Genomic DNA, 27,003 nt, shown 5'->3' on the forward strand with positions numbered 1-27,003 from the left:
TTCACCAGAGTGGTTTATTGATTATTGCTCTGCCTGCTTGCCTGCATCATCCGCATCCTTTTACACATCCTTTATGGCCCGAATATTGGATTCTTACTGTGTCTGATTCTTCTTCCTCTCTCGCCCCCCCTCTTTTTCCTCATTGAAACAATAATTGTCACTCATCAGGGCGCATCAATTAATTAAACCCTTGAATCGAGTAGACTGATAATTTCCCCTTTTTCTTGTCTTGATATACGCGCATTTTGTTGTATCATTTGTTGCTTGGACTTCGCATCCAATTTTCTTCTTGCATGAGTCCTTCCGGCTTATATAGCATCTGAACAATCGATACCCTTTTCCAACCAAACAGAACGCGCAATCAGTATGCTAGGACTAGGAGTTCTAGCGCTCCTGCCCTTCGCAGCGGCGAAGGCTGTACGGCCGCGATCCACTGCATGCAACAACTCCCCAGACTTGTGTTCCAAGTCATACGGAGAAATCACTCACCTGGGCGCACACGACAGTCCGTTTCTACGAGATGCCTCGACGGATTACTCTACCTTTGGAGACCAGTAAGTTCAATTGGGAAGGCAGAACGTCAATGCAGTTTGTTGACCAGTCCACAGGTACTACAACACTACACTCCAGCTTGACGCTGGTGTCCGTCTTGTCACAGCTCAAGTTCATAAGTCGAATTCACAGTGGCGTCTATGCCACTCTAGTTGCGATTATCTAGATGCAGGATTGTTGAGTACATGGCTGTCAGATATCAAAGGCTGGTTGGACTCCAACCCCAATGATGGTATGTTGGTGGCGGACTGCAATTACTCCCAAAAGAGCTAATAACTGACATCTTCCGTCAATCACCAGTTGTGACTGTTTTGCTGGTCAACTCAGATGACGCAACAGCTTCTGATCTTCACTCGCAATTCGAAACGGCCAATCTCACCAACTACACCTACACTCCGACCTCCCAAACCTCCGCACCGAGCTCGTGGCCAACATTGCAGGAACTGATCAATAATGGTACCCGGTTGATGACCTTCGTGGCATCTTTGGACGCTTCCAGCAACACGGTGGCACCGTATCTGATGGATGAGTTCACTTTTATCTGGGAGAACAACTACGATGTGACCTCCGCTTCCAACTTCTCCTGTGAGCCCGATCGTCCCTCGAGCGTCAAGAACGAGCTTTCCACCGCCTTGTCTTCCAACCGCCTCCCATTCATGAACCACTTTCTTTACCAAGAGACATTAGACATTGAGTATCCCAACGTCAGCTACATCTCTACCACCAATGCGGCTTCTGGAGGAACCGGAAACCTTGGTGACACAGCAACCAAATGCAAGAAGGAATACAATGGTCGCCAGCCTACCTTTATCCTGGTTGACTTCTTCGACAAGGGTCCCGCCATCGACACCGTGGACAGTTTGAACAATGTTACCAACGCTACTGGACGGACGAACCTGACTTCGGTCAGCGTTACCAGCTCGGCGTCCACCTACTCCAACGTTTTCAAGGGTCTGGTCGAAGTCGTCCAGAAAGCCAAGGACGGAGCGAATCCCAGCATGGGAGAGTGGATCTGGGCAGGCGGAGATTGGGGAAGTCTGCTGGGCGGCGGTATTGCAGTCTAAGCTGACCGCTGTGACCTCATACTTCGTTGGAATCTTCACCGTCCTTTCACCCTTCATTTTGATTACTAGCCTATATAGTACATTGTCATTTTGCATTCATTCCACATATTTACAGTTGCAACATCAGCGCTGGATTTCAAAGTTTTGGACGAGCCTCACGACATTCCTTTGCTATAAATAGGGAGGGGTATAAGGTTGGCGTTCGGATGATTATTATATTGTGCACAGTGTACCTAACTGATATGACCGTTTCACCATGTCCATAAGCAGCGATAGCATGTAAAGAAAAGTGCAACTACCGGAGCATATCCACTCAATCGAGTATTACGCACATCCCCTCGTAGTCTCTTACTCAGTCGTTTTTCAACAACTCACGGACCTTGTTCACTTTATCCTCAAAGGACTGCTCCTTATCGGTCCTGTAAGCAAGAAAGAGTTAATCATGTTAGCCTGTGTAACCCATACCCCACCAAGCCCGTAGATAAACAACAGTCCCCAGAAAAGAAGCAAACAAACAAGAAAAATCAAAAGAAAAGAATGAATGAAAACACACCTCGACCCAACCCGAATATCCGTCTGAATCCTCACGATACCCTGCCGATGAAGAATCGTATGCGCCTGACCAATGACCTGATGAACTCTATCCCAAGGACCCTCTATGATAGTAAGTAGAACCCGTCAGTCAGCAAGCAGCCAATAAAGCCATACCCATGCGCACGCGCACACATCAATACAATATAACCAGTACAAAAGTATGCTAATAGTAGTACTCTCGGAGGATAAATTTCCCAATAGCGATGGTATACATACCGAGAGTGGTGCCAGCTGAATGCATGACGTATTTCAGGCCGGATTTCTCAATAAGGCGCTGAACATCGGCTATTTGGGCGGACACGGAAGGGGATGAGGTGCCGATCTATTATCGTAAGTATAGTGTAGTGTAGGTTTTTAGCGAAGTTTACCAAAGTCGGAGAATGCATATGGGGTTATGGGTTAGAGGTTTGTGGTTCGTGGGTATGCATGTGGGATGATTGATTGATTGATTGACGCTGGACGGACATGATGGGAATGATTGACTGAATGAATGAAAGTGTCACGTCACTTTCATCCATGAACCGGGTATTGATTACATGGGTAAGATGCGGGAATAGTCAAGCAGCATGATGCAAATAACTAGATAGTTGCAAGGAATGGAAGGAATAACCCACTGGAATCAAACAGAAATCGGCGGTGCAGTGCGGGGGAGTCGGGATGGATGAGGATGTTTCGGCCATATTTGTTGTGCAGAACCAGATTTGGAGTTAGATAGTAGTTGTAACTAAATGAATATTCAATCCAAATAGAATTAGGGGATCTGATTGCGTGTGAGAAATGATTTCTACTGGAGGATGGGAATGGATTGACAAGTGGAAGCAGCCAGCCACTTTTTTTGGCGGGCAGTGAGGAGACAAGAGGAGTTCATTAGCAAGCGCGGGGCCTTAACGGCGGCCGGAGGGGCAATCGTGACTTGCAATCAGTTCGCATTGACATTACACCACTCTATCAGGAGATGCGCATTGGCTAAGTACAACTACTAGCTTATAATCATCGGAATTGTTCGTTACTCGCTTCTCTATGGTGGAATATAATCCCACCCGCTCTCTGAGGAAGACAACTCCAGCGAAGATCTGTACGTTTCCGCGGACAACACATCACCAAAACCAAGATGGAAGACGTATCTTGAGCACAATGCGTTGCTGTGGATGACGATCGGTTTGTGAGGTCTCATATCTGAAGCCAACTTTACCCTGGCGAAACCCGACCGGGAGGAATTAGTGCTCCTTTGATGCAGGTTTGCTTTTTTTTCATCTTCCTTCTTCCCCGGATTCCAGCGCCTTCAGCAGCATCATGACCGGTTTGTACTAAACTTGGGCCGACGGCCGAGGATGTCCCTAAGACTCACTATCAACTAGACTAGACTACTGCTGTGGGTGTGGGAAGATGGATCTGGATCTAACGATCCTGGGGCAGATGCTAGTTTTACTAGCGAATCGTTTGTCCGATTTTCCCTTTGGTGACCCTCTTTTTATTCCTTGCTCTTATTTCTGGTTTCTCAAAGAATAAGTCAATAATAATTGTCCCACCCGGTTCCTATGAGGGGGGAACACAACTTACAAGAGGACATATGGCCAACAATGGCCTGCAGAGAAAACAAAGGAGGTGCTCGAGGCTCTGGCAGGATAAGACGGGAAGGAAGAACGCCTTCAAATCGTCAAATCGCACTGGGCCCTTGCTTGGGTCGTCTGTCATCTGCAATTGTTTCGGTCCGCCCCTCTGGTACCAAATTCGCATTCACCAACCTAGATTTGTCGACCTTCTCTTGCCTCGTGGCTAATCTCCTATCCTCACTGGCTTCGCTCACCCTCCTTGATCAATTTCATTTTCAGCTGAGATCACTTTCTTCTCTTTCAGTTGGCCGACTCTCCTTCTGAACCAGCCCATCCGACCGGGTGTGACGCAGCCCTGCTGGTCCGACCGTTTTGTCTTCCAGTGCGCTTCGTTAGTTTGTCCCGATAGTTCACTAGCGACTACGGCAGTATCGCTCGCATGATTTAGCATATTCCGTGACGTTCAGTCAACTCTATCTACCTTGTACTCCTCACCCTCGACCTCCAACCAGCGTCTGCTCAGCTGTCCACGTTTCTGACCGCCTCTTCTCGTCGCGGTGCAGCGTCAGGACCCGGGCTCTGTCGACGTTTGCGTGCCCGACGCCTTGCGTTTAAGCGCTCACCCAGATTTCGCTTCGGACGGTAACCACTACTCGTTACTTTTCTCATTTACGAAGTCTTTCTTATCTTGTCACAGTATTGGCTAGCTGCTCGTGTCGCTTGAAGCGTCAGGTGCGCGCTGTGGTAACAATACTGAGACCTTTCGAGATAAATCTGCGCGCCGTGATATGATTGGCATGGGATCCGCCTAAGGCTCGCACGGCCAAGCGCCACGGGGCTGCGACGACCTAATCCCTGCACAAGGCTCGTCCTTCCCAGATCTAGCGACTGTTGCCACTAGACGCAATCGGGTTGGGGGATTTCCCTCCAGAATCCCTGAGCTCATCACTTGCCGTGCGGGTGATTGAGTAGGCCTTAAATTACTGAGATCGATCACCTGAGAATAGTGGGCACAGTCCGTGCGATTTCATCGAGCATCTTATCCTCCCATCCGCTGAGAGCCAATTGGCCGATTGTAACGAGGCTCCGTACTTGCAAAAAGCGTGAATACTTGCCTGAAAGAGAGACAGCTGAAGAGACAAGATTCGCCCGGCTGTTGAACTAGTATTTTAGATCAGCTACTCCCCTCTCTCCACGTTCAGGCTCGCGCTGCGCTGGACGCTTATCCATCCCCCTGGAAGGCCCAGTGTCCGTTTTAAGTGATTTGCATCTGCGTACATGAAGAGGCTGCATGTTCCCTTTTCCACTGCACACTGAATTCTTGCCTGCTGCGCCTCGGACTTTTTCCTTGCGGGACTAATTCAAGCCCACGTGACTCTGTACATCACGTTGCGCGCATACCACGGAGCTAGAACGTTTGCTGTTACTATATTAACCAGGGCTGTAGCATTCTTGCGGACGTCTGCTTGTGGCATTTGTCATGGTTCTTACCTCAGTCGACTACCATCGTCATTGTTCGTCTTCCACTTACCTGACCAATGACAAAGCCCAATCTACTAGAGCTCCCAGTAGGAGCTCGGCTCGTTTACCTCGCGGAAGGCGGCGCCAATGTCATCTATCGGATCCTCGCTCCACCAGAGATGAACTTTGATGGAAGAAATGACCTCTCTGCGACTGTTTCCAACTCACTACCTAGCACAATAGGTACATTCCAAGTGCCTGCCAAGTTTAAGGGTAAACTGCTTCGACTCCGCAAGGATACGAGCGCAGGCATCTCTTATCAGGAGATTGCACGCAATTTTGACAGATGCATTCGACCTCTTTTCAAACCAGAAGAGCTAGTTAATCAGGAGCTCGTTTATCTCCCCAGAGGGCTTGTTCAAGGGTGCAATGAACAGCTACAGGCAGCAGAGCGAAGCGGCCAGCGTCCAAAACGACGCCAAGGGGTGTACCTCTCTACGGTGGAGCCGTTCGGGCTACTCATAACAGACATGACTACATTCAGCATTCCCGGAACGACGCTGTCAGAGTTGAAACCTAAGTGGCTAATTCAATCCCCCTCTGCACCCCCGAACTCCCGGAGATGCCGAACCTGCGCACTCCGCGATATGAAGAACCAAAAGGCACGCAAGAAGGGATTGGCGGAAGAACAATCATTCTGCCCCCTCGACCTGGTATCTGACAGGTTCGACAATGTCCTCCGTGCGGCCCAATTTGTCAAGGGATGCAAAGACCAGCCACGGCTGGCAAAAGTACTTTATCGAAATGGAACGCTGCAGAGGCTCCTGACACATCAGAAAGCCTTACAGGATGTGGGGCTTTATGGTCCACCGCCAAGTTCGCGCGAAAAGTCGCTTGCGATGACGCTGCGAGACTGTACAATGTTCATCAGGGTAGGTACATCCATAGCTTTCACCGGCGCGCCACGTGTCCGCTAACATCAGCATAGATGCCACGCGACGATTCCGGCCGTGTGGAGATTAGGCTGGGGGATTTGGACCTCAAAACCGGGGCTGGCGGGAAAGCCAAGTACTGGCTGGACCTGGAGCACCAATTGATCGTGGAGGACTGGTACGCAGGGGCCAAGAACAACGTATCGGAAAGCGAGTGTGCTCAGCAGAGTCCACGGGCGCATTCACAGTCCTCGATATAGGGGTCCGTAATAACTTGTCTTGAACTATTTCCTGCGTCTTACAGCTACAATCTGCAATAGCAGCTGCGATGATTAGGGGTTCACAGCACCCTATTGAGGTATGCACCAGGCGACCCATTATGGAATGTCGCACGGTAATGATTGACGGCCTTTCTCTTTCTTCGTTTCTCGTGCATCGTGCTTTTGATATCATGTTTCTACTCACTTTTTAAATGTTCGGTTGGCATATTTGCTTCATGATTATGTTGCTTGCATTTTATCGGGGCAGGAGAGGGTCAGTGATACGTCTTGCTACAAATTTGATGCATCTCTTTTCCGGTTTCGGTCTTGCTTCTTACTTGATGTGTACACTAATTACTTAGGGATTCACTTCTTACTCTATGGCTCTATTGGATAATATATACTCTTCCGCAGTACTTGATATCATCTCATAGCAGTATCTGTGTCTTAAGTATAATTCAATGTAGTCTCTTTACCAACACAAGTGACTTGACTATCCCTCCCAGCTATGACGTCACCCGCTCACCCAAAGCTAGCATCGGGATTTCCGACCGAATACCCCGAACGGAGGCCCAATTCACCGACCGACCTCGAAGCCCAGAGAAGGAGAAGGACAAGACTAGTATACTCAATGCAATAATCAAGAGTAATAGAACCCCACAATTGACATCAATCTTCTTCCCAAGCGGAGGAATTCTTTGCCCTTACAAAGCAGCCACAGTCCAAGTAGGTTAACTATCCAAGTAACTTACAAAGTAGTTAGGTTGGTAGAGTAATCATTGATGTCCATTAATAAGCGTTTTCATCCGTAATTCCGCGCCGCTCTCGCCTCTTTCCTCCGCGCGGATGCTTTTAACGGCTGGGGTGGGCGGAAGAGAAAGGTGTTGTTGTTTGTTGTTGATCATGCGGTTACATCTCCTGGGATTAATCGGGGTTTGTCTAGCGGGACTTGCATTATTGGTTTTTACCGAGAATATTATTACTAGTAATCTCTTTGCTGCGACGACACATACAAATATCATGGCTGTCCCGAGGGTTCTTGCTCGTCGAGTTTTCCGTTCTTCGTCTTCATCTTCTTCGTTGTTTGGATTACGGGGCAATAATCTTCCTGCTGTTAATACGCCTTCGCCTTTGGTGACTACTTCTGCTTCTGCTTCTGCTGTTAGATCATTTTCGTCTACTGGGTCAGTGAAGATGCCTTCTCAAATGCCTAGCTCTGGTGCGCTCGTGGATTTGGCCAAGGGTCGCCATTCCATTTACAAGCTCGGGAAGAATAGCCCCGTGCCAGATGAGAAGATCGAGGAGCTTGTTAATCAGGCTATTTTGAATGTTCCTAGTGCGTTTAATACGCAGTCGACGAGGTTGGTTGTTCTGCTGCATAAGGAGCATGAGCGCCTCTGGGATATTACGATGGATTTGTTCCAGGCCCGTGTGAAGGAGGGGACGCTGCCTGAGGAGATGTGGAAGAATCAGACGCAGCCGAAGCTGCAGGGGTTTAAGAATGGATTGGGAACTGTATGTCAATTGCTTGTATTCATGCCGGGATATTGTGCTAATTGTGTGATAGATCCTCTTCTATGAAGACCCCGCGCACATCGAGCCTTTCAAGGAGAAGTTCCCTACCTACAAGGACCAGTTTGAGCCTTGGGCGCACCATACTAATGCTATGCATCAGTACTTCTGTATGTCTTTGATCCTGCTTGATTTTGACTTGGGATCGTAATGCTAACGAATGCAGTGTGGATCGGTCTTGAATCTCTTGGCTTCGGTGCCAACTTGCAGCATTATAACCCGCTTATCGATGCTCCTGTGGCCAAGCAGTGGGATATTCCTACTGACTGGCGGCTTATCTCTCAGTTGGTGTTTGGTAGCCCCGAAGTAGAGGGTCAGGAGAAGCCGAAGAAGCCCGTTGAGGAGAGAGTGAAGGTTTTTGGCAAGTTGTAATTGTGCTAGCTGGCGGTGGCTTGGTCATTTCGCTTTGTGTCTGTTAGTTAGACTAGATGGTTTGTAAGTTAGCGCAACATCAATCCAGGATTTAGGATCAATGCAGTATAAATATTGCCAGAAGTCTGGATACGTTTCAAAAGTCATCTTTCCCGATATGATGCCATGCTAAGGATGTGAGAGACATGGGAGTCAAGATATCAGAACTGAACTGGCTAGTATGCTCATCTGATAAACTAAGATAGATTTATACCCGAGTGCCTATTACCCTATCGTCTACTGAACAAACCAGCTAATGTCGAAAATGCAGCATATTCATATGGCTATTATACATACCCAGAAAAGCACACCAACCCAGGAAAGAAGATACCACTCCTTCCCATCTCAGATACACTCCCGAGCCTTCCTTCAGCAACCACAACATCTATTCCTTCCAAATACTGTACATTTAGCAAGACAATCCACCCAACATGGTATCCCCAAAAGCGAACCATCCTCAATTGACCCTATCATCCCAATCCTACCTCTCTTCTACACTCTCCATCCCTCCCTAGTATCCATAACCAACCCCATTCATTCATCTATCCTTATCCTATTCATACACATACACCATGCCGAACCTCCTAGCAACAACCCTCACCCTCATCTTCACCATCCTCTCCCTCCTCCCTCACAGCAGCTCCAGCCACCCCATCAACGAAACCACCCACTCCTCCACTGTCCCCTACGGCCTGCTAATCACGCACTGCACCGTCCCCAACACCATCGCCCTAACCTTCGACGACGGGCCCTCAACCTACACACCCCAGCTTCTCGACCTCCTCAGCGAATACGGCGCACGCTCCACCTTCTTCGTGAACGGCTACCGACTTCAGGAGAGTGCTCCCATCTTACAACGTATCTACAACGAAGGGCACCAGATAGCCTCTCACACGTAAGTTCTCCCCCATCCCACTATCACCATCCAGCACCACCGCAATCAAACACAATGATTCATATATACTAAGTACTTCATAGGTTCGGCCACTCCTTCCTCCCCGCCCTCGACAACCCCACCATCATCAACGAGATGAACACCCTCGAGTCCCTCTTCCGGACCTTCATCGGTCGAGTCCCGACTTATATGCGCCCGCCCTTCTTAGCCGTGGACGGACGGATCCTCGCATTGATGACAGACCTCGGATACCATGTTATCGGGGCGAGTGTGGATACCAAGGACTATGAGAATAATACGCCGTGGTTGATTGGGGAGAGTGTGAGGAACTTTGTAGAGGGAGTGCAGGCGGGCGGGACGGTGGTGTTGGCGCATGATACGCATGCTCAGACGGTTTGGACTTTGACGAGGGTTATGTTGGAGGAGAGTAGGAGGAGGGGGTTGGTTGGTAGGTTTTCCTTTTCCTTTCCTTGGCTTTTACTTGGGGCGTGCTGTGATGCTGATGATTAGTTGATTTAGCTACGACTGTGGCCGATTGCCTGGGGGAGCCGATGGATTTTTGGTATCGTTAGATGTGTTGGCTGGGGGAGTGTTGTGGTCCAGTGAGAGTAGAATTTTATATATTTTGCATGCGAGTCACGGTTCAATGTTCATCTGCTCAGTCCTTTTCAGTTTGTTGAAGTCTGTAGAACGTGTATTAGATATAATCGTAAATATAGTATATATCCTGTAGTATAACCGATCCTCCGAAACGCCGCCCCAACCATTTATCTATACCATGATGCTTGGAAATAACTTATATCACCACAACTCCAAACCCAACACCCCCAATGCAATGCTATACAGTTGAGCACAAATTAAAAGAAATCCTTCTCATCCAACCACTGCGTATCAATCGCATACGCCACCAAATCCGCCGCACAACACATATCCTCATGCCCACTCTCCAAATCCAACAACTCCAGAACAGCCTGCAACCGATCCTCCAGCGTCTTCTTCAACTGAGAGATATATTCCTGCGTCGCAGCCGTCACTCTCGGCCTGTACTCCAACTGCTGCTGGTGCTGCTGCTTTATCTTCTCCAGCGGAGACTTCGCCACCTGCTTCTTCAGACCTTTATTAGGTGAGCAGGGCGCAAGAGGCTGTCGAGCAGGTGTAGCCGGTGCCGTGGGGGCCGGCTCGCTCTTTCTGTTCTTGAGTAGGGACTTGAGTAGGAATACGAGCCAGACGAGGTTGGTTCGTGGGGCATATTCGGCCCAGATGCCTGGGATGTCCGGGGATTTTTCGGTCTTGAGGGGTTCGCCGTGGTAGACTTCGGCGCGCATGCTGTGGGTTGTTGTTAGTTAGTCCGGATATCTTATTGGGGATGTTTGTAGTCTGGTGATAAGGATACGTACTATCTGTAGGTATTCCGTAGCATGATCTCGTCTTCGTCGCGGCCGATGGCGTCGAAGATTTGTTTCTTGTCTAGATCTGAGGAGGCGACTTCGACGAGCTCTGCTTCTTCGCCCATGCGTAACGCGGCGCGGGAGAGGGAGTAGTCGATGATGGTGGTTTCGAGGGTGCTGAGTCCGAAGCCACTTGTGAATGACTGGCTGATGATTTCGTGGTCGGTCGGTGGATCCATGCGGCCTTCGGGGCGTGTGCTTCGTATGCAGACGTTACCGAGGTGGAGATCTCGGTGCTGTGGTTATGTTAGAGATGGTGTTATGGTATTCTGAAGAATGGGTGCGAACCTCGAACAATGCGTATTCCTCCGCCCGTGCAAGAGCCATTGCGACTCCCCAGAAGATGTCGTAGATCTGGAAGATGGATGACCAGGAGAACTTTTCCAGCTCACAGCCAGCATCGTCCATCTCAATGATAGCCCAGAGTTGTGAGTCGGGGTAGGCCCGTTTACTAGACGGGTTCGGATTCAGACAATCGTCCTTGGTCTTCTTGTAGTAGTCCCACGCCGTTTGGAAGTTCTCGGGGAAGCGACCCTGAACGACGTGGATCTCCCGAAAGCGAGCGAACCCGGGGATGGGATCGAGATACTTGAGCATCTTTACCTCGGAGACAATTTCCTCGATGCTAGTGAACTTCTTCGAACCAGGGCCGCTCTGCGCGCGCAGAGGGACCACCTTGAACACGCCATCACCGTAGGCCTTTAAGCGCGCAAGCTTGGACTTGGACATTTCCTTTTTGCATAGCTCTTCCCGTAGACGTAGTTTGTAGACTTCTCCGTAGGAACCCTCTGCGATCTTCACCACTTCTAACAAGTTGCCTGCCCGGGCGGCCCATGATCCAAATTTTTGTACGCTCTGCGCGGCGACCGGGGATAAGGCTTCGTTAAGAATTGGCCGAACGTAGGCATTTGCCTTCTCGTCTGTGACGCAGCCGGATGATAGTCGCGGTGCTGGCTTGTCCTTTCTTGCAGATCGCCGCCCGCTCTCTGTTGTTCCTTCGGTAGCTTGCTTGCGCCTTCGAGGTCTCTCGACAGACACCGTCGGGCTAATCCTCACTTCGATCATCGTCTCATACTTTGTAATTTCGTTAGTGTTGCGGTTTGGCGACAGCTGTTCGGACGCGGATGGCTCGTCTTGCGGTTCGGATACAGGGGCGGGTGTCGCTTCCGGCATAGGTGTTTCTTGTTCAGTCTCATTAAGTTGGATGTCCTTCTCGTCAACTTCTTCGACCTCGACCTCCTTTTCCTCAGGCTTCTCCGGCTCTGTCTCTTGAGGCACAGGCTCGTCTATCGTAACCTCAGCCAGCTTCTCTCTCAGGCCCTCCACAGCACCCCGAACGGCTTTTTTCGCTTCCTTTTCCAGATCCTTGGCTGGACTTCGCTGCTCAAACACTGCCCTAGGCGCATCCGCTCTTCGTTTCCCGTACACCTTTCTCTGGGTGCTTGTGCGTGTTCTGGTGGCTGGTCTCGATATCCATTGTCCAGGGGTTGTGTTGTCGGCCGCGACAACAGGTGAGGATGGGGATAGCATGGTGATGTGGTAGTGTGAGGGTCGAGTGATCCTGATAGAGTTGGTCCTAGTGGCTCAATGAGCCTAGCGCCCGCGTGTATTCAAGAATGTGCCCAAGATTGAGGAGAGCAGCAGCTGCGGCGAGATTCGGTGGAAGCCACTGATGCTTACCAGGACTATTGATACCTTTCCTAATCTGGAATAGTTGCTTGGTTGCTGGGGTAGAAATTGCTTATGTAAGTGGGTCGTCATTGCCATTTTGAAAATTCATACTTCATTTGTAGGAAAGGGAGCTCAAGAGCAAGGTTAGTGCGATTCCGATACTACTGCTCATGGTCATCTATTGACATCTTTTAAGGGTGCTTCATTGTATTTGCTCATGGCATGAGCTCTTGCCATGGCGTTTCTCTAGTCCACCAAAAGACGATAATGTATTCTAGAATGAATATACTTCAAGATCAAGTTCTAATAGTACCGAGCTTGCTCTTGGCAATGCAAAGCCCGAGAGAGATGTAGTTAGGAAGACAAGGCTCTATCATGAAAATTCCCGACCAGAGGGACAACAATGAACTTGACTTGTGATTATTATTAAAGGGCTCTGAGTGGTGATAGTAAGGTTCCGAACTGGAATGGCCGGGGATGAAAGGAAAGGCCTCGGCAAGCTCGTGTATCGGAGGCTTTCCGTGGATTGACCTGCCAGAGACTTTTGGGCAAGTCACCTGCCAGATTAGGAATATCTAGCGCAATGTTTGGCTCCCAAAGAGGTAGCAGACTACCGATCACATCCCTGGTAGACTATGGACGTTAGTGACATGCATATATCTAGTTTTTGAGACTCGTTAGTTAGACAGGAGTCATAGGAGAGAGACATGGACGACTTCGGAGATGTACCCCGTACTCCGTAAATAGAGTATGGAGGTGGAAAAGGGAAATGGGACGGGTGGATCGGCACAGGATTCCACTGCTTCTGGCCCGTCAAGTCCAGCACGGGCCTGACAGTGAAATTGCGAGGATGGGCGGGCTGGACGGGAAGAATGATACAATGGAGTGTTTGAGATGGGGGGGATTGTAGTCTACTAGATAGAAGGATGAATGTATGTCGACGGATAAGAGGATGAATGACATGAGACCCATATTCCTGCCTGGGAGCATGACGATCGGTGCCTCATGACGCGCGACGACCAGTTAATTTTGATGGCCGGTTTTACAGTCGGAGGAGATCGGAAGTAAGCTAACTACACACAGTCTTTTAAGTTAAGGAGGGCTTTGCTGTGCTGCTCTTTTTGCTATTGTAATTTTCCCGGTGCAGCGGGTTACTAGTGTATTACCGCTATGACCTACCGTTGTGCGGTGACGTTATTCCTGCCGCTGGGGAAAATTTTCTATACCCTACCTTCACAAAGAATCATCCCAGGAGATTTGTAGTTTGGCTGATAGCTGTAGACAGGCTGGTAGTGTTATACACAAATAACAGAGAGCATTTGAATAATTCTTTTCTTCTAAATTAGTAGAATACGCAACCTGAAAGAACCCGACTGAGCCGCCGCGTAGATCACGCGAGCGCAACACCACTTAACTACTAGTAAGTACTGTAACCACCAAAACCGTAAAACTGACTGGCCGGACGCTCGGGATTCCTCGCCTTCTTTTTTCTTTCCATCCGTCGCCCTTTTCATCTTTTCCCTTCATTCCGGCTTATCGGCGCATCAACCCTTCCTCGCCCCTCTCCCTTCTTTCTCACTCTCACACACACTCACACACCTTCTACCTTCGACGGCGATACCTCCGCACTTCCGCCTGATCCTCAAATACGTCTCGATATCCCTTTGCGTCCTGTTGTCGATTATCCCACATTTTCCCCATGTCGCCGCCTCCGCTGAAATAAAACCCACCCATCATTGAATGACCCGCGATGGCGTTCAACTTCAACTGGTCGCCGTTAATGGCGGACGCGAGCTTCTACACTCGCGCTCAGGAACTACTCACTGCCGCCTTGAATAAATCGCCAAAACCGCCGATTATCGTCGACGATATCCATGTCACCGAACTCAATCTCGGTTCTATCCCGCCCGAGCTGGAGATCTTGGAAATCGGAGACCTGGCCGAGGATCGCTTTCGAGGCATCTTTAAGATGTCCTATACGGGCGACGCCTTTCTGACCCTGAAAACCCGCGTCCAAGCAAATCCGCTCAATACCTATCTTCTCACCCGACCGTCCTTTGCGACTCCCTTGCCGGTCGCTGCAGCGTATGTGTTGTTGGATTACCCTAATACGCAGCCAAGCGCATCCTTGCTGACCTGATCGCCTCGAACTGCAGAACTCCGTTGACTATTCCCCTTCAAATCACACTTTCCGACTTTAAACTTTCCGGCTTCGTTATATTAGTCTTCTCGAAGCAAAAAGGCATCACAGTTGTCTTTCGAAATGACCCCCTTGAGTCACTCAAGGTATCGTCGACATTCGACTCGATCCCCTTCGTGCGCGACTTTCTACAGCGAGAAATAGAAGGCCAGCTCCGCGTTTTGTTTATGGATGAGTTGCCCGCCATCATTCATCGCCTGTCTCTCCGACTATGGGTTCCAGAATACCGGGCTGGAGAGGAAATGGCTAATCGCGCTACCAACACCGCCGGTGAAGGACCTGGCCAGGATCCTTTGGCGAGTCCTCCGCAGGATCCCGTGGACGCTCAGGGAAACGCTTTGGATGAATCAGAGATCGCTTCGCTTTCGCTGGATTCCTCGGTCGAGACGCACTCCTTGTTTTCACAGAAGAACTTGCTCCGTTTGGCCGCACTTACGGACTCCCAGCGAACGCTATCACTGTTCACTCCGTCTATCCAAGAAGTGGTTTACCGCGCATGGACGTCGCCTTCTGACGCGGGCGAAGTTTCGGGTGGCGTAATGTCTCCTTTGAGCCCTGCACTTTCCCGGACACATTCCCAGGTTGGCGGGATGTCCTCCTTCCAGGATACAGCCAGCATGGTATCCTCACAGACTCGGTCTTCGACGAATACCCACACTTTCAGCAGCTACGGTCTGAGCTTGGGAGCTGGCCGCCATTCGAAATCTAATGCTCGCAGGCGGAAGAAGCGTGTGGTGGACCTGCGTCGTCCCAAGGCTCCAGAGGATGCCGCAAGTGTGAGCGGCGATAGCACCTACACCGAGACCACCAGTGCACCGTCTGTCTGCTCGGCACCTTTGCCGGTGGTCAGCGAACAGACCGATGACCCAGTGACTCCCCCGCTGTCTCCGAACAGTGAACTACACCTTCCCACGGTTCCCGAACGACACCGCTTGAGTATTTCCAGGCAAATGCCACGCCGCGACATCGCGACTGAGATCTTGCGTGAGACCGGAGAGTCGTCGGCTCAGCCAGTCAACCACTCGGCGGTTGATGTCGACGCTACTCCGCGGGTGGCGGTACACCCCTATATTCCTGCTCAACATGAGAACGAGAAGGGAGAAGCAAGCGCCTCGCGCCAGCTCCCTTCCAAGGCACTCCCATTCTCCGATACCAAGCCGACATCCAGCATCGTTGACCAAGCGCTGGTGGAACGACTGGCCGGAGAAATTGCTCGTCGCATGCGGGAGGAGAAATTGACTCCCGGCAATTCTTGCAGTTCGTTCTGGGATCGTCTCAGCCATGATGATGCCCCTCCGGCGTACGGTCAGTGACTAGTGCAGCCTTGTGGGCGTCTTTGTAGTCTTTTATCTTCACCTATTCTTTTCTCCATGGCTAGGATGCTCATACCCGTGCAATCCTCCCAGCTCCAGCGAGTCTGGAGCATTTCATGACCGATACGACACTGCATTTAATCTTGACTGTGCTTTACTGTGTTTTAATTGTTTCCAAGCGGGCTTTAGAACTTTGTACATTGATTGAACTGTACTCATAAAAGAATCTGGCGTGTTTATTGTTTTTTGACCTGCGTGAGCGATCTGTTTCTGAGGGATACCACTTCGCTCGCTGACTCTCTTTGACTGTGATTTTCTACTCTACTCTCCTTTGTCCACTCTTTCTCTTTACTGATATTTTTCTGCTTGATTTGGGATTTTTGGAAGCTGGAAGCACGCAACCGATGGAGGAGTCAAAAGAATGACTGGCAAATCTGGGTTTAGTTTTGCCTTGCCGAATTGCCGTAGAGTTTCGAGCAATGCTACTGTATATTTTTCTGATGCAATTGCGATAGCACGTATTCTCGCTTTGAAGCAAAATCACGATCGTAATAAGGAATAGTCATAATCCTCCGAAATCCTCACGATCTAAGCGTTCTCCTTATCTTTTGGGGGTTTGACGCCAGAGCGGTCGGCTCCACCGTGGCTCCGATCGGTTTGCGACGAACGTCAACCATTTAACTCAACCTGACGCCCGTTCGCTTCCCTCTTCTTCTCTTCCTTCCTCCGCCACGTCGCCAGTTTCCCTGCCCGTCCGTTCCCCAGTCCGTCCAATTCCCCATTCCTCATCATGGCGGGCCTGTTCAAGAACGTCTTTGGCGGTTCCCAGCCCTCGAACCCAGCCAAGGTTGACGATGGTGAGTCTCACAACACGCACACCCCAAACCCCAGCTTTTGCCTCGAGCTCTGTACCCCAGGAAAATCAACCCTTCCCCAAACTTCCTTCAATTGCTCTCCCAGCTCTAGTTCAACGCAACAAACAATTCTCTAATTACTTTTTCCAATGCAGACTTCGCCGACTTCGTCGAAGCCCCGGAGCCCTCCCCGGCCTCCCTCGTCGCCGGGTCCTCATCCATCCCAGCCGTGAACACCCAAGGCGTCACCCCAGTCCCCTACACCAAATGGTACCGGGTATGGGAGCGGACCTCTCCGCGAGACTTCATGCAAGAAGCGACTGTGATGCCCATCATCCTCCTAATCATCCTCTTCCACTTCTGGGGCACGCGCAAGAACCGCCGCAAGGCGCGCGACTGGGCGCAAGCTCACACCTCCGCTATGCAAAGCGAGTTCGCCGTTGTGGGTTTCGACGGCCCCAGCATCAGCAATAGCGAAGGACAACCCGACCCCGAGTCTCTCCTCAAGGAACGCTCCGCTCAAGAATTCGCCTCCTACGCGACCGGTCGTCAGAACGTGGCGTTCGTGGACGTGGCCATTAAGCTCCCCAAGCGGTACAACCCTGTCACTTTCTGGACGGAGACTGTCCTGGGCTTCTTGTTTGAGAGCTGGTCCCCCCCGACGGAAACCTACGAGGCTACCGCGTACACCTTCGATGGAAAGGAGAAGGATGTTGTCCCCCTCCCGGCCAATGATCGCTCTTCCCTGAAGGTTAACAACTCAACCTACGATGGATTTATCTGGGCTGTCGTGCACAAGAACTACATGCGGAAGTTCCGTCAGGACCGCTACGACGCCAGCATCACTTTCACCAGGGATAACAACAAGTTGCCTAACTGGGTTACGGTCATGACGGAGAGTGCGGAGATCACGGATGCTTTGCTCACGAATGAGCTGGCCCAGGCTATTGAGAAGGCCGGCAATGACTTCAAGTACTTGATTGTTACTGATCAGCCCGTCGATAAGCCCATGAAGTGAGTTTCCCATTCCCCTTCCCCCCAAAAAACAATACCACCTATCCCCCAAACCGAGCACACGTGCTAATCAATACCCATCTATGTAGAATCGAGGAAACCACCCCCCGCAAGCGCATCGAACTGTCCGTCACTCTCCCCAGCAGCGCCGAAGGCTACAGCACCACCCTGCCCCTCTTCACGCAGTTCCTCCGCTTCGCCGACCGTCTCGTCGGCTCCGCCCACTTCCGCCCCGAAGTGATGCGCAAGGTGCGCAGCACTCGCGACGAGGAGATCAAGAAGCTGCGTCGTGCGGATGAGGAGGAGAAGGCTGAGGAGCGCCGACTCGCCGCCGAGAAGGTCAAGAAGGAGGACAGGGAACGTCTCCTTCGTGGTATGTCTGCGGACGAGCAGAAGAAGTACCTGGAGCGTGAGCAGCAGAAGGAGCACCGTCGGATGATGAAGAAGAGTACGCGCAGGGGGTGATTTCTTGTTCTGTTCTGTTCTGTTCTGTTCTGTTCTGTTCTCTTCTCTTATTGAACGAACTGTGGAGGGGAATGTGGGACATCGGTTATCCATTCCCCCTGGTGACTTTTGTGGTGTGGTGATGCTGTTCGTTCGTTGTATATCTTCATGTACAATGTATTCGTAATTCTTTTTCTTATTTGGATGATGATCTGGGATGATGGGGCTGGATTTGGTTGGAGCGATGCCGTGGGGTCAGTCGGGTTCTTGACTGATTGCAGTGGTTTAATTGATCTACTAATGTATCTTGATGGCATGAAGGCCTTGTTGTTCTGAGTATTTGAATTTCCTTCGTATGGCCGATCTAGTGGTTACCATTCAAGTCTATGATGCTCGGAGCCTCGTGGCTATATACCTGTGATTTATTGGGCAAGCAATATGTAGATCGAAATGGTGCTGCTAAGCAGATCAGTGAATAACGCCCTATGAAACCTCGTCTTCCCCGACGGCAGTAAAGTATGACGCCCGATCTATAACAGCAACCCCAGACACCAATGATATCTCATCAATATATACCCAAAATCAAGCCTCAGCAACCAAAAAGCTCATCAAGCTTCCCGCAGTCAACCCGCCTACGAGCATCAATGCCATGAACCCACCTGCAGGTTCACGTTCATCAGGAGACACCCACTGTCCAGCACCCATCATGCAATTACTCCCCAAGTACCCGTTACTTATGCCGAACAGCAATTGCACGACGAAGAGGTAAAAGAAGTCGCTTTCGACGACTGCGCCCCGGCCGCGAATGTTGCAGAGGAGGTACAGTGGGATGAATGCGGCACGAGCAATCGAGAAGAGGAACAGCACAAAGGGACGGTTCACTAAGGACAGACGGGGAAATAGGACGAGCATTCGGCCCAGCAGATCACCTGCGTTCCAGAAGAAGAATGCAAGAGGGATGAAGACAGCCTGGTCGAAGAGTCGTGATCGCCCGGGGGTGTCGTGGACGGATTCGATCTCCGCTGTGAAGACGGGGAAGGTCATGGTGACGGTGAAGCAAAGGAAGATGGCTGTGGCCATGAAGCGGAGCTTCTTGAAGAGCGTCCAGAGGCTGACGGACTTGTTCTCGGGCACATCTGAGTCGCTGTGATCGTCCGTTGGGTCTAAGAGGGTTGACGATGAGCGTCGCTTTACGAGGGATAGGAAGGCAAGCAGAGCGAAGGACGACACGGTTGTGGCCGTGATGAAGTAGGCAAAAGCGGATTTGGATGACTCTTGTGGTGCTTTCTGTCCTTCCTTCTTGCTTGGTACGGAGATCACGGTGAGGATCTGGACAATGCAGGGTAGGACACCCGCTACGCCTTGGCCGCCCATGATGGCTTGGGTATACTCCTCTCTTCCGAAGCCGGAGACGTAAGCGTACACGCCATTTTGATTTATCCCGGTCGCAAGACTGGCCCCGAATACCATGATCATGAGAAAGCCGAAGTATGTGCTCACTGAGACATCTTTCATCAAGATGGTGGAGAAGGCCAAGAGCGTGAATACCACGATGTTGATAAGCAGGGAGATAGTGACCCGCTTCGGATATGATGCTCCCTTCTGCAGCTTGGCTAGGATGAACGAGGAACCTAAGTTAGTAACGGTGGATACAGTCAGTATTGAAGGCTGGTAATGAGTTGCTGCCCAGTCGTCTGTGTGGAAACGGTGGTAGAAGTATGGTGCAGCAGCGAGGAACATGTTCCTATGACATTCCGGTCTAGTTAGATAGATGCAGTCAATGTAGTTGCTGTAGGTTGGGACATACCATGCCCATAGCATAGACACTCCCAGAAGAAAGAATACTGCATATTCGTATTTGGAGAAACGGGGATGCTCAAGCTCCTCACGAGCAGAGTGAATGCTCTCATTATCGGTGTCAACCGGTTGCTCGATTGCTTCATACGTAGGCCGGCGAGCGATCAGCCCGCGGATACGCTCCATTGTAGCGAGTTGTGGGTTGCCCCTGTTCAAACGATGAGAGGTGACAGGGAGTAGTACGAGACTCAGCCCATGATGGTGGAGGAAAGTGAGGCAGGGAAGATCGACGGGGAGGACAAGAAGATGAGCAGCAGCTGGTCATGAGGCGTGACACTCGCCAAGAATGGTAATCCGCGGGTCACGTTGGGCTGGGTGACTAAGAGGCTTATCAATTCAACAACCATCAACTACTAAGTAGTAACTTCAATTGCTCAACAGCTCGAATAGCATGTCAGCAATTACACAGAGAGCATAATTCAAAAGTAGAGATGGGTATTATATTTTATCTATCCAGTCACCAAAAGCTGAGCCACCCCGGTGTTGGGGTATCCCGTAGATAGATAGTACATCCAGCTGAAGGCGGCCCAGCTGTCTAGACAGTAGTGTACTATGTGCCCCATACAGGAGCTATATACTCTACACTGCTGAAAACAAGATAACGAAGAAAAGAAAGAAAATAACAAATGGGTGTCCAGAAAGGTAGGCGCCTCCACATCTATGAAGTAGCGGACGCTCCTACTTCTTCTGCTGATCGCGTTCGCTGCTGGCATCTTCGATGTCAGCTTCAGCTTCCTCTTTCTCCAACTGCCACAATTTCTCTTCTGTCGCTGGGCTGATAGGGGCGTTTGCTGGCGTGTTCTCGCCACCACTGATTTGCCATTCCATCAGCTTTGTGAAGGCGCCGTCAGGACGAGAGCTAAGCTCCTCGTAAGTTCCCTGTTCGGCCACCTTTCCATCAGGGGCAAGCACGATGATTGTATCAGAGCGCTTGATCGTAGACAGTCTGTGGGCGATGCTGATGGTCGTGTTGTTTCCACGAAGAAGGGCAGCAAGAGCGCTGTTGACCAATGTCTCAGATTCTGCATCAAGAGCAGAGGTTGCCTCATCCAGAATCAAGATATCGGGATCTTTGATGAGAGCACGAGCAATGGCAATGCGCTGCTTTTGCCCACCAGAAAGTTGAGCGCCGCGAGGTCCAACCTGAGTATCAAGTCCATCGGGCTGAAAGAAGTTAGACAAATGTATAGTCAGAAAGCAAATTGTCCACTCACAAAATCGCTGATGAACTGGCAGTTCGCCTTTCTGGCTGCTGCGATGATCTCTGACCTAGTAGCCCGTGGCTTGCCATAAGAAATGTTCTCAGCAATTGATCCCGAGAACAGGACAGGTTCCTGAGCAACAACACCAATCTTCCTTCGAAGGGACTTGGCGTTCATCTCGCTGATGTCTTGGCCGTTAATCAGGACCCGTCCTTCGGTTGGGTTGTAGAACCTCAGTAGAAGTGAAGCAATAGTTGACTTTCCTCCACCCGAGGGACCGACGATGGCAACGTTCTTTCCTTGCGGGATCTCAAAGTTCAATTCCTTGAATATAGGAACGGCAGGTCGCGTGGGATAGCTGAAGTTCACGTTTTCAAAACGAATAGGACCACGGGCCGATTCAACTTTCTTGCCCTTCGTCGGGGATATCGTTGGCTCACGATCCTGCAATTCGAAGAGACGACTAGCAGCTCCAACACCCTTCATCAGCTCGGAGTAGAAGCTAGACAGACCGAACATGCTGGAACCGGCATAAGCAGTATACATCAAAAAGGATGTCAACTCTCCAATAGTGATGCCACCTGACTGAACCATGCCGCCTCCAACGTAAAGCAATGCTAGGATTGTCATGTTGCCCATGAAGCCAGTCTGATTGTGCTGTCAGCTAAGTGGTAATAAGTGATAAGCGCACAAATACAGGGGAACATACGGAACTGAAGAAGGTAGCGCTAATCAAAGATTCCCTCTTGCCAAGCTCGAAGATCTTGCGCACTTGGTTATTGTACCGGTTCACTTCGAGGATCTCACCAGCAAAAGACTGGCTAGTCTTCACATTACCAAGACGCTCTTCCGCAATCTTGGTCAAAGTACCGAGGTTTCTCTGGATCTTGCGACTGAGGTTCCTTATCGCCCTACCATAGAAGAAGGCGCCGAGACCAATCGGAGGCAATAGGACAAGCAAGACACTGGACAGCTTGAGACTGACATAGGTCATCAGACCAAAGCCTGCTGCACCACTAACCGCTGCTCGTAAGCCGTCCGACAAGTTCTGCGTGATACTTTTACCCACGATAATGGTGTCAGAGCCGAGTCGTGAGATCAAGTCGCCCACTCTGTTCGCATCGAAGAATTCCGCATCTTGCACAAAAGTATTACGGAAAAGCTTAGAGCGAAGCCTTGAGACAATGCGCTCTCCAACGATACGGAGGATGACAATGCGGCCATAGTTCGCAGCGGCACCCAGTGTAAGGATACCAGCCAAAGCTCCATAGAACATCGGTACACTCAAGCCGAAAAGCAGATTTCCACCGCCCTCTTCGTCAGAGGTCTTTGTAGCTGCATCCATGATTTTGCCGATGGAGAAGGGAACAGACATGGTGATCGATGACGAAATAAGCAGGAAAAAGAAAGCAAACCCGAGCTTTCTAGCTTCGGGTCGGGCAATGAGCAGGAGTCTCCATATTTCTTTGAAGCCGGCTTTCTTGTTACCAGATCCGTCTTTCGACAGCTTAGCAGCAAGGTTTACCTGCGCAGCCTGCGCTCCCTTTTCGGAGAGCTCGAAGCCCTTGTCTATGTCTTCATCTTCCTTGTCCTGAGCCGTGGCGTTGTTCGTTTGAGCAGATTTAGCCGTTGAGTTCACTGGCTTAGATTCCAATGACCGTTGCGAAGAGGAGAAGAACCGAGATTGCGCTATTAATTGCGACCGTATGATATCGAACCGTGAACCGTTACTTTGACGGGTGGATAGTCCAGACGTTAGCGAGAGGTTGTTGCGTAATGAACCCGAGATGCCCGAGAATTGACGGCTAGGGACGCCAAAGATGCCAATTCCAGATTGATGTGGACGAGCTCCAAAGTAAAGCTCATTGAGTATGCTCCCATTTACCTGAGCACCCCGTCTGGCGGTGACGCCGGGGGCCCAGGAAGCCAGCAACCTGGCTCCGCGCATTTCGGACGATAGAAAGCGGATTCGGATGGCTGCTCAAATGGATGCCAAACGGAGTAATCAGGGTGCCATATCCCACTAGACAGCCCGGTGTCTGCTAGATCTCATGACAAATCAAAGATTAATCGCTCTCCGGGAGACCGCTAGACGCTTGGAAGGCAGAACATGTCAGCCGTGAAGCCGCGAGTCCGGCCATCGCCGTTCGGCCTCGCATCGGCGACGGTTCTGCCTGTGGACACCGCCTGCCCTAATTCCGCCGCCGTCGAAGCTGGTCGAGAGCTTTCGATGATCCCTCAGACGCTGGGATAGGCTGCGCTCGTGCATTTCTGGGGTTTTAAGCTCTGAAGCTAACTTGGAGTCAAGGTCGCTGACCATATATTAACTGAAATTATATCCGTACAAACGACTCCACCTCATTTCCAGGCTCTATACATCTACTCGTTTACCCCACCCTCACCCCTCCTTATACCATCGACTACATTCCGCACTCGCCCAACATGGTGCTTGACTACAGCAAATGGGATGCACTGGAGCTATCTGATGACTCCGACATTGAAGTGCACCCGAATGTCGACAAGCGTTCTTTCATCCGGGCCAAACAAGCCCAGATCCATCAACAACGTGCCCAACGCCGCCATGAGATCGAGACGCTGAAGTACGAGCATATTGTCAACAACGGCCTCCTTTCACGAATCGATAAGCTTCTTACGGCCCTGAAGCAGAATGAAGGCTCCAAGTCCGTCGAGGAAGTGATCTTCCAGAACCTTATGGAGTTTGCAGGCAACCCATCGGACGACCATCCTCCCGCAGCCCCGGCAGGAGTTCATACTCAGGAGAAGGAACAGCCTAAGTACTCACAGATGATGAGCGCTCTGGTTGACCAGGTGAAGAAGGAAATGGGCGACGTCAGTTCGGAGAACCTCTATCAGGAATATATCAAGGGTGTTCAGAGGCACAACGATAAGGTGCAGGGCTTACAAAAGGAGCTTCTTCAGAGACTTGCCCAGCTTGAGAAGGAAGAAGGCAGCAAGATTACCAGTGAGGGATTGCACGAGGGGTTCAACACTTCTCACATTGCCAAGCCTGGCGAAGCCAAGGGCCAAAAGACGGAGACAGTTGAGCTTCTGAACCCTGGAGCTTCTACGGCGGGCTCATCCCAGCAAGCTGCTGCCCCAGTTGCTGACGATGATGACGAAGAGGAGGATCCCGAGAACGTCAAGGCCAGTGAACTTGCCAAAAGATTCGCGAAAATTAACCGCAACGATTACCGTGCCTTGCTTCAATTCATCTCCGAGAACCCCCAGATTGTTGCTGAGAAGGAAACGGATGGTCTATTGGTTGAAGCTTTCAACAGCCAAATGGAGGGCAAAGAAGACTACGCCCGCACCTGCGTTCACCAAGGCTTGTTGTTGCAGTACTGCCGCTCCCTGGGCCGCGACGGTATCTCGCTTTTCTTCAAGCGGTGCGTATGCGAACGATCGAATCCCTTGAGTCGCTTGCTGACAGGTATATTCGTATAGTATCACAAACGCAGACCACCAGGCTGGAACCCTCTTCCGGAACGACGTAAACGAAACTTACCATAAAATCAAGACCCGCGCCGCGGAGCTGGCGAAAGACAGCTCTGCTTCGAACGACCCCGCTGGAGTGGAACAGATCCAGCTGCATGCAGTTGACCCGAACACTAAGATCACCATCAACATACCCTCTGCTGAGGGCGATGACCCTGTTGAGGTTGAGGCGCGCAAGGTGTACGAATCGTTCTCCAAGGATCTACAGAAAGCCTTGGCGTCCGAGTCCTTGGATGAGGTCAACAAGGTCCTCGGTAAGATGAGCGTTGAAGAAGCTGAAGATGTCGTTGAGAAGCTAGGACAGAGTGGCATGCTGAGCCTGGAGGAAGGCATTGTTGATGCGACCACGGAGGAAGGAAGGAAGAAGCTGGAAGAAATTGAGGCAGAGAACAAGAGGGAAAGAGAGGAACAGGAAGTAGGTGAACCGGGAGGCGATATCACCGAGCTGGACTGAGGTATGAAAAATAATAATGCATATGTTTGAGATGGTGGAAATGTTTGTATTCGTCAACAGCGACTGTGTTAATGGTTGATTTGGATGAACTCAGATTGTTAATATAGCATCTAAGCCCCTACCTCCGAGTAGGAGGATTACAATGTGTGAATACATGCTCTAAGTAGGATGTACTTTTAGCGTATACCAAGTCTCTTGATGTTTTGCATAAGCGCCGTACTTTCAAAGTAGTAATGGACGTGGAAGACAATTAAAATGTTCCAAAGTATGTAATCTACCTACATCAAGGGGAAATAAGCAACATAAGAAGACATGTGTTTAAGAATTGAACAGAAGACACATGTACTGAGAAATAGCCATTATCTCGAGTACTTGACGAACTCCTGTATAAGAAAGTATGATCGGGTCGAGAATCTGAGGCGCACGGAGGTGGTATGAATGGTGACGGTCGTGATAATAAAAGGCGCTGGAATGCAGAGGACAAGGGTAATCTCCAGTGCTTCGACTCTTTCCCACTTTCTGAGATGTATCATTAGACCAAAGTCTTATTTTGTGGAATTCGGCCTTCTTCGCATCCAGAGTCCTTAAAGTTGGAACCCATTATAGTTTCAGCTGCTTAAACGCCGCTGACACCAGGGGCATTCTGATCCTTCTTAAGGTCAAGGAGCAACTCTCGGAAGCGCTCCTTGCCGGAGCCGCTGGCACCACCCTTGGTTCCCTTTCCGGAGACATCGACAAGCTTCGCGATGCGTTCCCAGCTAGTACCTCCCGAAGAAGTGTCCTCCCGGTTGGACAGGAACTGATCTGCCTCGGCGCGAGTCTGGGCACGAAGCTTGTCGGTCTTGTTGTTGTATGAGACATAAAAGTCGTCAATATCCTCGCGCGCCTTCTTTATGGTCGACTCCTTCTTCTCCTCCGAGATCTCCGCACGACGCTGAATGTCCGCATCTCGCCGCTCACGCCATTCCCTGCAAGACATCTACCATCAGCACATGGACTCCATACAAGTGACATAGCATAGCAAAAAGTTATGAAAGTCAGGCTGGCTGCTGATATGGGTGACACATACCTGACGGGCTCTGGCTCCTCCTCCGGGGCTTGAGAGGTATAGTTGGAATACCCGGTGGGTGGAAAGGGGGCACCCGACCCAGTGATTGTGCCGCCAGGAGCAACTTGCTGGTAAATTCGCAGTCACGTTAGAGACTCCCCCAAGCATATACCAGACATGTCTCATACCTCGTTTTGTGTGTCGAGAGCAGGGAAGGAAGACTCGAATCCAGAGATCTCCTGAGGCTCAACACCACCCGCGGACGGGGCGGCATCCGCACCTTCCAGCAAGTCGTCGTCATTGTTTATGTCGTCGGCGACATGATCTTGGGGAGTCGCAAACTGTTCTGCATCATCACCGAGCATAGCCCGTTCGCGAGCTAGGAAGTCATTTTCATCTGAGGCACCGTTGGTCTCAACGACTTCGGTCTGGCCTAGAGACCGGGGTTAGTGTTATGTAGTGTTGGCGGGCATGATGCCGGCTGCTCACCTGCAGAGAAGTCCTCCAATGAAGGGAAACGATCCGCCATACTTTGCAATTATCTTAAGCTGAGTTATAGATTGATTTCGCAAAGAAGTTGAATTAAGAGAAAGGGGTCAAATGAGGAGAGATGAGAATGTGAACGTAAGGCTCCAGCTGGCGTCTTGGGGATCGAGCGGACCGTTCCAAGTATGAATGGAGAACCCCC

The 27,003-nt window shown here is 50.6% G+C and overlaps 12 protein-coding genes across 12 annotated transcripts; 7 read left to right on the plus strand and 5 right to left on the minus strand.

The window, feature by feature from the left end:
• Nucleotides 1-194: 194 nt before the first annotated feature.
• On the plus strand, nt 195-2,038 carry BO87DRAFT_48360 (uncharacterized protein). Its single transcript, XM_025629315.1, has 3 exons — nt 195-554; nt 609-784; nt 853-2,038. The coding sequence occupies exons 1-3, from the start codon at nt 367-369 to the stop codon at nt 1,614-1,616; spliced, it is 1,128 nt and encodes a 375-aa protein (XP_025479951.1). The 5' UTR covers nt 195-366; the 3' UTR covers nt 1,617-2,038.
• On the minus strand, nt 1,703-3,050 carry BO87DRAFT_376356 (thiamine-binding protein). Its single transcript, XM_025623277.1, has 4 exons — nt 2,825-3,050; nt 2,427-2,532; nt 2,170-2,272; nt 1,703-2,035 (listed from the first exon to the last, which is right to left on the minus strand). Exons 1-4 carry the CDS (start codon nt 2,888-2,890, stop codon nt 1,969-1,971), a joined length of 342 nt encoding a protein of 113 aa, XP_025479952.1. The 5' UTR covers nt 2,891-3,050; the 3' UTR covers nt 1,703-1,968.
• Nucleotides 3,051-5,301: 2,251 nt separating this feature from the next.
• Nucleotides 5,302-6,416, plus strand: BO87DRAFT_307891 (inositol-pentakisphosphate 2-kinase; the record flags this gene model as incomplete). Its single annotated transcript, XM_025619412.1, has 2 exons — nt 5,302-6,156; nt 6,213-6,416. The coding sequence occupies 2 exons, from the start codon at nt 5,302-5,304 to the stop codon at nt 6,414-6,416; spliced, it is 1,059 nt and encodes a 352-aa protein (XP_025479953.1).
• An 868-nt stretch (nt 6,417-7,284) lies between these two features.
• On the plus strand, nt 7,285-8,478 carry BO87DRAFT_358367 (Nitroreductase). Its single transcript, XM_025621463.1, has 3 exons — nt 7,285-7,931; nt 7,984-8,098; nt 8,155-8,478. The coding sequence occupies exons 1-3, from the start codon at nt 7,320-7,322 to the stop codon at nt 8,358-8,360; spliced, it is 933 nt and encodes a 310-aa protein (XP_025479954.1). The 5' UTR covers nt 7,285-7,319; the 3' UTR covers nt 8,361-8,478.
• A 493-nt stretch (nt 8,479-8,971) lies between these two features.
• On the plus strand, nt 8,972-9,866 carry BO87DRAFT_435665 (chitin deacetylase; the record flags this gene model as incomplete). The annotated part of the gene is made up of 3 exons (XM_025627778.1): nt 8,972-9,294; nt 9,378-9,742; nt 9,814-9,866. 3 exons carry the CDS (start codon nt 8,972-8,974, stop codon nt 9,864-9,866), a joined length of 741 nt encoding a protein of 246 aa, XP_025479955.1.
• A 172-nt stretch (nt 9,867-10,038) lies between these two features.
• Nucleotides 10,039-12,341, minus strand: BO87DRAFT_334074 (uncharacterized protein). The gene is made up of 3 exons (XM_025620435.1): nt 11,031-12,341; nt 10,692-10,978; nt 10,039-10,620 (listed from the first exon to the last, which is right to left on the minus strand). The coding sequence occupies exons 1-3, from the start codon at nt 12,270-12,272 to the stop codon at nt 10,152-10,154; spliced, it is 1,998 nt and encodes a 665-aa protein (XP_025479956.1). The 5' UTR covers nt 12,273-12,341; the 3' UTR covers nt 10,039-10,151.
• Nucleotides 12,342-14,163: 1,822 nt separating this feature from the next.
• BO87DRAFT_308208 (MDM34 family protein) lies at nt 14,164-15,926 on the plus strand (the record flags this gene model as incomplete). The annotated part of the gene is made up of 2 exons (XM_025619422.1): nt 14,164-14,498; nt 14,570-15,926. 2 exons carry the CDS (start codon nt 14,164-14,166, stop codon nt 15,924-15,926), a joined length of 1,692 nt encoding a protein of 563 aa, XP_025479957.1.
• A 560-nt stretch (nt 15,927-16,486) lies between these two features.
• On the plus strand, nt 16,487-18,597 carry BO87DRAFT_376363 (CCDC47 family protein). Its single transcript, XM_025623278.1, has 3 exons — nt 16,487-16,783; nt 16,936-17,794; nt 17,884-18,597. The coding sequence occupies exons 1-3, from the start codon at nt 16,717-16,719 to the stop codon at nt 18,257-18,259; spliced, it is 1,302 nt and encodes a 433-aa protein (XP_025479958.1). The 5' UTR covers nt 16,487-16,716; the 3' UTR covers nt 18,260-18,597.
• BO87DRAFT_376365 (nucleoside transmembrane transporter FUN26) lies at nt 18,598-20,320 on the minus strand. Its single transcript, XM_025623279.1, has 2 exons — nt 20,046-20,320; nt 18,598-19,982 (listed from the first exon to the last, which is right to left on the minus strand). Exons 1-2 carry the CDS (start codon nt 20,219-20,221, stop codon nt 18,821-18,823), a joined length of 1,338 nt encoding a protein of 445 aa, XP_025479959.1. The 5' UTR covers nt 20,222-20,320; the 3' UTR covers nt 18,598-18,820.
• Nucleotides 20,321-20,513: 193 nt separating this feature from the next.
• Nucleotides 20,514-23,404, minus strand: mdr2 (ATP-binding cassette permease mdr2). Its single transcript, XM_025623280.1, has 3 exons — nt 22,007-23,404; nt 21,310-21,945; nt 20,514-21,259 (listed from the first exon to the last, which is right to left on the minus strand). Exons 1-3 carry the CDS (start codon nt 23,243-23,245, stop codon nt 20,774-20,776), a joined length of 2,361 nt encoding a protein of 786 aa, XP_025479960.1. The 5' UTR covers nt 23,246-23,404; the 3' UTR covers nt 20,514-20,773.
• A 146-nt stretch (nt 23,405-23,550) lies between these two features.
• Nucleotides 23,551-25,430, plus strand: BO87DRAFT_376367 (Hsp90 co-chaperone CDC37). The gene is made up of 2 exons (XM_025623281.1): nt 23,551-24,704; nt 24,763-25,430. The coding sequence occupies exons 1-2, from the start codon at nt 23,740-23,742 to the stop codon at nt 25,265-25,267; spliced, it is 1,470 nt and encodes a 489-aa protein (XP_025479961.1). The 5' UTR covers nt 23,551-23,739; the 3' UTR covers nt 25,268-25,430.
• Nucleotides 25,431-25,435: 5 nt separating this feature from the next.
• On the minus strand, nt 25,436-26,951 carry BO87DRAFT_376368 (clathrin light chain CLC1). The gene is made up of 4 exons (XM_025623282.1): nt 26,805-26,951; nt 26,504-26,748; nt 26,337-26,443; nt 25,436-26,235 (listed from the first exon to the last, which is right to left on the minus strand). The coding sequence occupies exons 1-4, from the start codon at nt 26,842-26,844 to the stop codon at nt 25,884-25,886; spliced, it is 744 nt and encodes a 247-aa protein (XP_025479962.1). The 5' UTR covers nt 26,845-26,951; the 3' UTR covers nt 25,436-25,883.
• Nucleotides 26,952-27,003: the final 52 nt, after the last annotated feature.

Source organism: Aspergillus neoniger (assembly GCF_003184625.1).
Source record: "Aspergillus neoniger CBS 115656 unplaced genomic scaffold BO87scaffold_15, whole genome shotgun sequence".
Classification (NCBI taxonomy): Eukaryota; Fungi; Ascomycota; class Eurotiomycetes; order Eurotiales; family Aspergillaceae; genus Aspergillus; species Aspergillus neoniger.

Bases quoted from the DNA above. Each gene is read 5' to 3' on its own strand.
- BO87DRAFT_48360 (XM_025629315.1), top strand. From the start codon at position 367: ATGCTAGGACTAGGAGTTCTAGCGCTCCTGCCCTTCGCAGCGGCGAAG. The intron at 555-608 runs GTAAGTTCAATT...ACCAGTCCACAG, and splicing joins TACTCTACCTTTGGAGACCA to GTACTACAACACTACACTCC. The intron at 785-852 runs GTATGTTGGTGG...GTCAATCACCAG, and splicing joins GGACTCCAACCCCAATGATG to TTGTGACTGTTTTGCTGGTC.
- mdr2 (XM_025623280.1), bottom strand. From the start codon at position 23,245: ATGCGCGGAGCCAGGTTGCTGGCTTCCTGGGCCCCCGGCGTCACCGCC. The intron at 21,946-22,006 runs GTATGTTCCCCT...CAGCACAATCAG, and splicing joins GCGCTACCTTCTTCAGTTCC to ACTGGCTTCATGGGCAACAT. The intron at 21,260-21,309 runs GTGAGTGGACAA...AACTTCTTTCAG, and splicing joins GCCAGTTCATCAGCGATTTT to CCCGATGGACTTGATACTCA.
- BO87DRAFT_376356 (XM_025623277.1), bottom strand. From the start codon at position 2,890: ATGGCCGAAACATCCTCATCCATCCCGACTCCCCCGCACTGCACCGCC. The intron at 2,533-2,824 runs GTGGGTTATTCC...TTACGATAATAG, and splicing joins CCGATTTCTGTTTGATTCCA to ATCGGCACCTCATCCCCTTC. The intron at 2,036-2,169 runs GTGTGTTTTCAT...TCTTGCTTACAG, and splicing joins GATATTCGGGTTGGGTCGAG to GACCGATAAGGAGCAGTCCT.
- BO87DRAFT_376367 (XM_025623281.1), top strand. From the start codon at position 23,740: ATGGTGCTTGACTACAGCAAATGGGATGCACTGGAGCTATCTGATGAC. The intron at 24,705-24,762 runs GTGCGTATGCGA...ATATTCGTATAG, and splicing joins ATCTCGCTTTTCTTCAAGCG to TATCACAAACGCAGACCACC.
- BO87DRAFT_376368 (XM_025623282.1), bottom strand. From the start codon at position 26,844: ATGGCGGATCGTTTCCCTTCATTGGAGGACTTCTCTGCAG. The intron at 26,444-26,503 runs GTATGAGACATG...CGAATTTACCAG, and splicing joins CTCTCGACACACAAAACGAG to CAAGTTGCTCCTGGCGGCAC. The intron at 26,236-26,336 runs GTATGTGTCACC...GATGTCTTGCAG, and splicing joins GAGGAGCCAGAGCCCGTCAG to GGAATGGCGTGAGCGGCGAG.
- BO87DRAFT_376365 (XM_025623279.1), bottom strand. From the start codon at position 20,221: ATGGAGCGTATCCGCGGGCTGATCGCTCGCCGGCCTACGTATGAAGCA. The intron at 19,983-20,045 runs GTATGTCCCAAC...GGAATGTCATAG, and splicing joins GTGTCTATGCTATGGGCATG to GAACATGTTCCTCGCTGCTG.
- BO87DRAFT_358367 (XM_025621463.1), top strand. From the start codon at position 7,320: ATGCGGTTACATCTCCTGGGATTAATCGGGGTTTGTCTAGCGGGACTT. The intron at 7,932-7,983 runs GTATGTCAATTG...ATTGTGTGATAG, and splicing joins TTAAGAATGGATTGGGAACT to ATCCTCTTCTATGAAGACCC. The intron at 8,099-8,154 runs GTATGTCTTTGA...TAACGAATGCAG, and splicing joins TGCTATGCATCAGTACTTCT to TGTGGATCGGTCTTGAATCT.
- BO87DRAFT_376363 (XM_025623278.1), top strand. From the start codon at position 16,717: ATGGCGGGCCTGTTCAAGAACGTCTTTGGCGGTTCCCAGCCCTCGAAC. The intron at 16,784-16,935 runs GTGAGTCTCACA...TTTCCAATGCAG, and splicing joins CCCAGCCAAGGTTGACGATG to ACTTCGCCGACTTCGTCGAA. The intron at 17,795-17,883 runs GTGAGTTTCCCA...CCATCTATGTAG, and splicing joins CCCGTCGATAAGCCCATGAA to AATCGAGGAAACCACCCCCC.
- BO87DRAFT_334074 (XM_025620435.1), bottom strand. From the start codon at position 12,272: ATGCTATCCCCATCCTCACCTGTTGTCGCGGCCGACAACACAACCCCT. The intron at 10,979-11,030 runs GTTCGCACCCAT...ACATAACCACAG, and splicing joins AGGAATACGCATTGTTCGAG to CACCGAGATCTCCACCTCGG. The intron at 10,621-10,691 runs GTACGTATCCTT...AACAACCCACAG, and splicing joins CTACGGAATACCTACAGATA to CATGCGCGCCGAAGTCTACC.